Genomic DNA, 8,988 nt, shown 5'->3' with positions numbered 1-8,988 from the left:
ATGCGCGGGCCGCTCGGTGCTTTCCTGAAAGAAGTCTCCAACCTCAGGCCTAGGGCGCCCCCTTGCCTGGCCGGCGGTCGGCTTCCTGCCGGCCCCGACACTCACCGCCCCTGCTGCCGCTGGCCCTACTGCTTTGCTCTCCACGTCCTGGTGGAGGCACCGTGTCCGCCTCTTGCCTGGCCTCCTCTGCCACTCACCAGCAGTGATTCCGGAACAGCTTCTTATCCCAACGTCGTGAGGACCAAACAAACACCCTGTGTGTGCGTGGGGGCAGCCAGCACACAAACACCCAGCATTCCCCCTCTGAGCGGGGCACCCTTCGAGGGGTGAGTGGGGAACCTGGCGGCGGACACCTAACGGGTGCTTAGTGGAGACGTTGCCATGGATGGGCAGCACTCCGTGGGCTCTCCTTAGATTTTCATTGAATGGAAGGGGGAATGATGGAATCTCCGAATTGAGATCTTGGAGCTGATGGCATGCGTGCGGATGGAAAGGCCGAGGGGCGCCCGGGTAGGTTGGTGTGTCCTGCACACCCGAGTCCCTGGAGCTGGGGACATGACAGCCCCGGAGCCTTAATCCTCCTGGGAGAGGTCGGTGGTTCGCGGCGAGGGGGAGGGGAGCAGGCGGTGCGGCCGCTGGGAGGAGTGAGGTGTGGAGAGAAACGTGGGGACCAGGGGCCCACTCTTGGCCACTTGGGCTGGAGCATTACGCGGCTCCATGATGATGCCTCCTGGGGGCTAAACAGGTCCATTTGGGCCGCTCGGCACCGCCGTCGAGGACTCCCAGCCCCGCCCAGGTCCTGGCCACAGCCACCCAGTTCGGCATCTGGCTGCTACCTGCGCTGGCGCGGAGCCGAACGCACCGACGGCGCGCGCTCAGCACGCAAGCCCAGGCCCGGGGTGGACCCTGGGGCCGAGGAGCAGCCCCCAGGGCTGGCAGCGGGATGGGGCGGCGGGGACAGGGCGGGGTTGGCCGGCTGGGGGCGGGGCGGGCGGGATCCGGGCGGGCGGGGCGGCACGGATTGGCCGGGCGCGGCCACGTGACTGGCCCCTTATAGGGCGTGGTGCGCGGCGGCGGAGTCGGGTGCGGCGGCTGCCGGGCCGGGCGAGGTCCGGTGCAGGTCCGGCAGCTCCGCGGCTGCTCCGCTCCGAGCACCTGGCGCGCCCCGCGCCCTCCCTGCCGGGGCCGCCGGGCCGGGGATGCGCGCGGCGCCGGGGAGCCATGGTCCGCTTCGGAGACGAGCTGGGCGGCCGCTATGGGGGCGCCGGCGGCGGGGAGCGGGCCCGGGGCGGCGGGGCCGGCGGGGCCGGCGGCCCGGGCCCCGGGGGGCTGCAGCCGGGCCAGCGGGTCCTCTACAAGCAGTCGATCGCGCAGCGCGCGCGCACCATGGCGCTGTACAACCCCATCCCGGTCAAGCAGAACTGCTTCACCGTCAACCGCTCGCTCTTCGTCTTCAGCGAGGACAACGTCGTCCGCAAATACGCCAAGCGCATCACGGAGTGGCCATATCCTGCTGGCGGCCGGGCGGGGGCCGGCGGCCGGGCGGGGGGCTGGGGGCAGAGGGATCGGGCGTCCGGCGTCCGCCGCCGGCCGGGTCTGGGAGCGGCGGCCGGGCGGGGGGCCGGGGCCGGTCGCGTGCGGCACCCAGTGGCCATCTTTCCGGGGGCCGGAGGAGGGTGCGACCTGGGGAGAGGCGCATCGGGGACAGCGCGGCGGGGAGGGGGCGGGGCGGGGCTCCGGGGCCCCTCTTCGTGCGCCGCGTGTGCGTGCGTGTGTGTGTGCGCGCGCGCGGGGTCGTGGTGGCGGCGGCTGCGGGACTGGGGTGGACGCTGGGCGGAGCCCCTGCCCCGAACTCGTCGCTGCGCCCCCTGGGTCCGGGTGCAGCGCGCGCGGGCAGCCTGGAGGGCACCCGAGGGCGAATCCGCGTCTGTGTAGGTGTGAGCCCCGCGTGGCCGCGAGCCCGTGCGCGCGCCTGGCTGCAGGTGCCTGCGCGTGTGTGCGGGCGACAGGAACCCGGCGCTGCGCGTGCGTGCGTGCGGGACTCTCGGGACATGTATGTTCACGTGCCTGTGTAGGTACATGTGGCTACGTGTGCCTTTAGGTAGGACTGTGCGCCTGCGCGGGGTCCCTCCTCCAGCTCACGCGGGGGGCTCACTGCCCCCTCCCCGCCAGGCGTCGGAGCCGGGCGGAGCCTGGCGGAGCCGGGCGGCGCTGTCCGCGGTGCTGACGGGCACCCGGACGTGCCGGGGGGCTGGCGGCTGCAACTGCAGAGGCTCCGCCTCGCCGCGGCCCCCAAGGATGAGGGCGGGAGGGGCGTGGGCTCCGGACCCGGTCACGGCCAGCCCCTCCGGAGGCGGCCGGGCTGTCTGCTGCACTGCGCGCTGCCCGCCTCGGCCGTCGCCCGCCCCTCCCCCTCGGCGCCTCCCGGCCAGTCCTTAACCCACGCACTCCGTTTGAGTACATGATCCTGGCCACCATCATCGCCAACTGTATCGTGCTGGCACTGGAGCAGCACCTTCCTGACGGCGACAAGACGCCCATGTCCGAGCGGCTGGTGAGTGCTGTGGCTGCGGTGGGCGGGGGCGCTGAGGGTGGCGGCGGCTTGTCTGCATCCAGACCCTTTAGGATTTGTGGCTGAGCGTCCTGTCCTTCAGTGGAGGAAAAGGCTGTAGCCAGGGCAGCCAACACCTCCCCCACCGGCCAGGAGGACTGGCCTAGCCAGTCCAGCCCCTGCCCGGGAAGAGTGGCTGCTGCGCCCCGAACCACAAACTGCCCTCACACCCCGCCGGGGCCACCCATCCCTGCACTCGGCCCCGGTCTGAGAAACAGCTGACAGGGGAGGGGCAGCATTCATAGTGGCCCAGGGTCAGGGTGCCAGGCTCTGAGTGCCCTGCGGACGGCCAGCTGCCCGGCTGCCCTGCAGGACCATGATGGCCTTCGCCCTGGGTCTGCCAGCATCGCCTTCAGGGCTGTCCTCCCCCTGGCTCTTCGTGGAGACGCTTCCCTGCGGGGCCCCCTCCCCCAGGAGCAGCCCCTTCTTCCCAAACATCCTGATTCTTCTCACCCACCCCTGCCCCGAGCTCCCCGAGCCCTGTGCAGTCCCTGTGGAAGCTGAGCCCGTGGGAGCCGGGGTGCCGGGGTGGGGCCCCTGGAGGGGCTGGAGCAGAGGGAGGCGTGGAGTGTTGGGGGTGAGCCCATTCAGAGGTGACGCATGTGCCCTGGCCCCCAGCCCTCTCTGCTTCTGGGTCCCTTTGCTGGGCTTGGTGTGGGGCCCTAGAGGCCCGAGAGGCTGGGCCTTGAGCAGACCGGAAAGGCTTCCCAGGCTGGGGAGGAGGCTGCCGCCCAGGACACGCTGCCCCGCATCCTGGCGGGTGGCTGTGGCCTGTTCCATGCTGGGTGTGGGCCCAGAACAGCCCCTCTCCAGCCTTCGTGGGCCCGTGGCAGGAAAGGGGACAGAGTGAGGCTGGCCTGGTGGCTCACAGCTGAGCAGGCTCCATGGAGCGGTCATTTCTTCGGGGATGCGGAAGGCTGGGAGTGTGGACAGCTCAGTCGTGCCCCCCAGCAGAATGCGATGTCCTGTGGTGACGGGCCCAGGTGTGCAGCTGGGCAGGGTCACTCACCTCCTCTGGGCCCTGGACTCCGGCTGCATGCTGGTGGACAGCGTCCACTCTGGAGGGCAGAGACGAGGGCGTGTGAGGGGGAACTGGGGATTGGGGGGGGCAGCCTCAGGGCGTGGTCCTGTCTCCAAGGGGCCTGGCAGGGCAAGGGCCAGTGAGACGTAGGCCAGGGGCTGGGGGCTGGGGTGGGGGGTGGGGGGGGCCAGTGGTCAGGCTCAGTCCTGTCTCTGCTGAGTGGCAGACCAGTAGGCCAGCTGGGCATCCAGCCAAGTCCCAGGCCCCGCCTCACCGGTGAGGAGGCTCGCCTAGTGGTGATGGGGGGTGGGCACGTTTCTAGGGGTTGGGGGCTGAGTTGTTGGGTGAAAGAGCAGAGAGTGTTTGACCTGGGCCCGGCCCTGGGGCCCGAGGAGCCCTGGCCGCCCCCGGCCCTGTGTGCAGGCACAGGCCTTGGGACCAACCGATGGCCGGGCGCAGAGCTGGGCCTGGGGAGGAGGACAGTGGACCCCAGGCGCGGGCGTGTGGGCTGGTGCTGCTGCGGGCGGAGCAGGGTGGCCTCCGTCCGCCAGCCTGGTCCAGGGGCCACCACAGCTCCCGTGTCTGGGGCTTTGCTTCCCACCCCTGTCAGCCCCCCGAGGTGCCTCAGCCGGCTTACACTCCCCCAAGCCCAAGCCAGTGTTTCACCTGTGGGGTTGGGGGTGGAGCTGGGTGCAGAGTTGTGGGGAAGGGGTGGGATGGGGTGGGGGTGGGGGTGGGGGCGGGTGGGGCTCGCCCGCCTACCGTCTCCTGCTCTGGGCCTGCGCCTGGCCTGTCCAGACGCTTTCTGGAAAGATCTCTTTGCTGGGGCCAGCCAGTCCCCCGGGGCAGAGGGGGTGAGGAGACCATCCAACTGCACTAGACCAGAGGCCGGGGGTGGGGTCACCCACTCGTGAGTCAGCATCGGGGTGGCAGGACGGGGACGCGGGGCTGTGCTGGGCACTGGGGGGCCTGGGCCCGGGGGCGGCTGCCGGTCAGTGTGGGCTGGGGGTCCGCTGGGGAGGGCCCTTCGGGGCCAGGCTCCTTGGAGGAGGAAGGCAGCTGCTGGTTCTGTGTGGGAGTGGGCAGAACCCCGGGGAGCCACCCTGGCCCTCCCCTCGCCTGCAGCCCCGAGGGCCATCCCAGGCCCTGCCACCCCAGCCCCAGCTGCAGGGGGAGCAGCTGCCAAGGGCGACCCCTCCCGTGGCTCCCCCGGGCCTGAGGGCGGAGGTCTCCTCCTCCCCTGGGGTGCCGCGCGCTGGCCCTCCCCGCGTCCCCCCTCGGTCCGGCTCCGGTCTCACCTGGACCGAGGCTCCCTGCCGCCCTCCCTGGTCACTTGCCACACCCTCTGTCCATGTGGTCACGTGGTACCCCCCTTCCCAAGCCCTGGACACTCGGCACCCGAGGGGCCTGGCCCGTCGTGCGCTGTGGGCTGAGCAGCGCTCTGCGGGAACGTGCGCTGCCCCCTCCGGCCCCCCCGTCGCTCACACTGTCCCCCCCAGGCCTGGCGGGGTGCCGCTCCCGCCCAGGCCCCCTGAGGCCTGCGTGTTTGAATCACCCAGAAAACGTGTGTCACACAAGCAAGTGGGTCCTGGGCTGCGCCCCGAGAGGAGGGCACTGTGCGTGGCAGCCTGCACCGTGGTTCGACCCGGCCCGGACGCGGGCGGCCTCTGGGCTTGGGGGCAGCTCTGCCCCCAACGTGCTGTGCGTCCCGGGCCCAGCCCCTCGGCCTCTCTGTGTTCCCGTCTCCACCAGAGCGGTGTTGGTGACGGCACCGACGATGGGTGTGGAGAGGGCTGCCGTGGTCACTGCAGAAGCCCGCCGGTGCCGCAACCGTCGGCCCGGCCCCCCCGCGTGTGACCCGGAGGGGGCTTGGCGGAGGAGCAGGCAGGCCCGTGACTCGGGCGCGGGGCGGGGGCCCGGTGTGACGCACTGTGTGCTGCGCTTCCGCAGGACGACACGGAGCCCTACTTCATCGGCGTCTTCTGCTTCGAGGCGGGCATCAAGATCGTCGCCCTGGGCTTCGCGCTGCACAAGGGCTCCTACCTACGCAATGGCTGGAACGTCATGGACTTCGTGGTGGTCCTCACGGGGTAGGCGGCGGACGGGCTCTGTGGTGGGCCTCCCGGGGCAGGCGGCGGGACGGGCTGCACCCTGTGCACGTGGCTGTGTGTGGGGACAGCTGCTTGCTGTCACATGGGGCCAGGAGATGCCGGTGCAGCCACCTTGGGCCAGGGGCCAGCGGCAGTGCCGTGGGGGAGGGGAGAGCTCTGGGCCTTGTCTTACAAGTTCGGGGCTCCAAGCTTGCCTCTGTCAGCCTGCCATCGGGGACAGACACCTGGGACTGGCACCCGTGTGCGTCGGAGCCGTCCCGCCTGCGGTCTTCCTGAACCCTGGTGCCTGGGCGAGGCTGTGCACGTGGCTCCTGCCTGCCCGCCGCTCTGACGGAAACAGACGGGGGCACCTGGGAAGTCAGCCAGAGGGTGGGCCAGGGCGAGCGTGCAGGCTCCCTGCCGGCCTCAGTCCCCCTCGGCTTGATGGGGGCGTTAAGGCCGCTGCCCTGCTCTGCCCAGCGTGGGGAGGGCTGGGTGGGAGCGGCTGCTTCAGCTCTGGGGCGGAGGGAATGAGCCTCGGGGGGCCCGCTGCACTGCTGAGCCCCGCGGCCCACCCTGTGCCGTCTTCCCTGCAGCCCGCTGGTCCCTGCAGGCGCGGAGCCCGCTGTGGCCGCAGCGCTCTGAGGGAGGGGTGATTGTGGCCGGGGCCTTCATCCTTGCGCGGGCCAGCTCGGAGCAGACGTGTGCAGACGTGTGCTCTGGGCTGAAGGCGGAAGAGGTGACCGTGGCAGCCCCGGGTTTGGGGCCCCCTCGTGTGCGGTCAGCCTCTGGGATCCTGAGTCGGGCCTTCGGTGCAAGCTGCGCACGGGGCTGGGCCTGCCCCTCCGTCTGCTCAGCCGCTGCCCAGGGCCATGGCGGCAGGCAGACGCTGGCTCGGTGGCCCCGGCGGCGATGCTGGGGGGCACGTGCCCTCGCTCCGGGCGGCAGGCCCTGCCGCTGGCTGTTTACGTCTCTTCCCCTCTCTCCGAGCGCCTGTCCCTGAGGACGGGAACAGTGTCTTATTTTTCAGGGTGTCCCCAGAGCCTAGTTTGGGGCAGGGCCCCAGGAGGGGTTGGGAAGTGTCTGCTGGATTAACGGGTTATGGAAGCGTTGGGGCGCCCTGGGTTTGAGTCAGCTGGGAGCTGGGGCTCGCCTCCCGGGGCACGACTGTGGTGCTGAGTGTCTGGGCTCCTGGGGCCAAGGCCGGGAGGTGCAGGAGCCCCGCCCCCCCCCAGTGGGGCCCCTGGGCCTTCCTACCAGGTCCAGGGGGTCTGGGTCCCTCAGTGTGGTGGGGCACTCCAGCGGCTCCCCCTGCTTGTCGGCCACTCCTGATAGGATGACCGTGGCTTCCTGGGACCCGTCGGCAGGGCCCTGGGCCCCGAGGCCTTGAGCGCCTCTCCCGGCCCCGGCCTCGGGGCTCCTTTCCTCTCCTGCTCCTTGCTGCCTCTCTGTCTTCGCGGGTGGCCCGTCCCCCAGGCTCCCTGTCTCTCTTCCCTCTGTGGCTCTCCGCCCCCCCCCCCCCCGTCTCCTCCCCGTGGTCTTCGCCTCGGCCTCGGCCCCGGCCCTTCTCTCCATCAGTGGCTCTGTGCTCCTGTCTTTCTGCTTTGCTGCCTTGTTCTGCGCCTCTCATCGGGCCTTGCCACCTCTCTGTGTCAGCAGGCGCGCTGGGCGTTGGCGCCCCCTCCCTGCACCTCATGGGGGGGGCGTGGCGCCGGGCTGGGGATGCCCGGGGTTGGGGGTGCACTGTGTCCCTTCAGGGCTCACGGGAGCTGCTGAGTTGCTCCTGCTCGGGGCCCACGGGGCTCATGCCCTGGGTGCGCGTGCACAGCCAAGGGAGGCCGCGGGCGGGTTTCGGGGTGAGTGCCTGCAGGCCCTGGGGACCGCGGTGGGGGGAACCCTCTCCCCCCTGCTGAGCTGAGGTCCCCGGGGGTGTTGTTTCTCATTACTTTGTTGTTTTTAGTTAAGGTTCACTTAATTGGTGCTCAGAGGCCCGTGGTACGTCGGGTCGGGAGGGGCTGGGAGGCCCCGTTGCCTGGAGGAGCCCCCTGCACCCCCAGAGGCTGCCGGGGTCCCTCCTGCTCGCGGGGCCAGGTGGGAGGCGCCTGCCAGGAGCCTCGGCCGCAGGCAGTCATGGTCGCAGCCTGGCTGGTGCCTGCTCCCTTGCTGGCTGCGGGGCCGGCCTCAGTCCCCTCCTGTCCCTGCACCTGCCTGGCCACTTGCTCCGCCCACTTCTGACTCCCCCCCCCCCCCCCCCCCCCGCATTCGTTAGTCATTTGTTCCAGATTGGTGGCAGGGGCGAGTGTCGTGAGGACCACGTGGCACACGAAGGCACCCTGCTCGCTTTTGCCACAGGGAAGGGGGCTCCGGAGGGCAGGGCGGGCGGGGAGCACGAGGCGCGGCCAGGCGTCCAGGGGAGGCCGTGGCGGTCGGGTCACTTCTGACAGACACGAGAGGATGAGCCTCAGACGTCTGGGGAGAGGCGTCGCCCGGAGGTGTCAGCGCGGAGAGGCCGATGTGCCGACGGTCTCCAGAGCCCCGGGACTGGACTGGGCATGCGGCGGAGCCCAGGGACCCCAGGGCTTACGGGCTGGCGGCCAGCGAGGCGGGCGGAGGCCGGGAGTGTGGCTGTGGCGGTGTTGCGGATGGCGCGGGCTTTTCCAGGAACAGTGCGGGGCGTGGAGCCGGAGAGCTGAGTGTGCATCCAGCGACGGGGCGCCGGGCTCTGAGGAGGTCCCGGCGGGGAGGCCCCGCTGGGCGGGGTGGCGGTGGACGTGGGGAGCACCCTTGGGCAGCTCTTCTGCCTTTTAGGGAGATTTACGGCCAGGCAGGGCAGGGACCAGGGGTGCGGCAGGCGGGGTCGCACCGTGGGGCGGGGCTGGGTTCCAGAGGGGGCGAGGTGGGCGCAGGCTGGGCGTCCAGGCGGACGAGCCGAGCATGCGCACTTGGGGTGGCAGCTGAGAGGGAAGGGACGGTGCACGTGCGCCCCAGCCCGTCAGCACCTGGCCACCTCCGCTCCCCCGGTTCTCTCCAAAGCCCCCGCCACATCCTTCGGCCCTGAAGGGTCGATTCTAGCTGGGGATAAGGGCAGAGTGGGGGTTCCCTCAGACTGTGGGGACATCTCCCTGCTGGTAGAGAGCCCAGAACCCCGAAGTCCCGCGCGCCCCTCCTGGCCCCAGCCTGGGCCTCTCCTCGGGTCCTCAGGGACAGCAGAGAAACGAGTCCCGGCCCAGGCAGGTGGGTCCCGGAGGGGACGTCTCCAACCACAG

At 71.0% G+C, this 8,988-nt stretch overlaps 1 protein-coding gene across 8 annotated transcripts in view; it reads left to right on the top strand.

Moving 5' to 3' along the window:
• The first annotated feature begins 1,221 nt into the window (after nt 1–1,221).
• The window catches only part of CACNA1B (calcium voltage-gated channel subunit alpha1 B), a 147,633-nt gene continuing 139,866 nt past the window's right edge, over nt 1,222–8,988 (top strand). For 7 of the 8 annotated variants that reach the window (XM_036239419.1, XM_036239416.1, XM_036239421.1 and 4 more), the window contains exons 1-3: nt 1,222–1,505; nt 2,449–2,554; nt 5,583–5,722. In XM_036239419.1, coding sequence (XP_036095312.1) covers nt 1,222–1,505; nt 2,449–2,554; nt 5,583–5,722 — 530 coding nt within the window. Of the gene's footprint in view, nt 1,506–2,448; nt 2,555–5,582; nt 5,723–8,988 lie in introns of those variants that run through there. The other variant, XM_036239423.1, reaches the window with a different exon arrangement.

The sequence above is a fragment of the Rousettus aegyptiacus genome, unplaced genomic scaffold (assembly GCF_014176215.1).
Source record: "Rousettus aegyptiacus isolate mRouAeg1 unplaced genomic scaffold, mRouAeg1.p scaffold_m13_p_3, whole genome shotgun sequence".
NCBI classification, from domain to species: Eukaryota; Metazoa; Chordata; class Mammalia; order Chiroptera; family Pteropodidae; genus Rousettus; species Rousettus aegyptiacus.
Note: the sequence above shows the minus strand (reverse complement) of the source record. Positions and strands in the feature narration are given on the sequence as shown.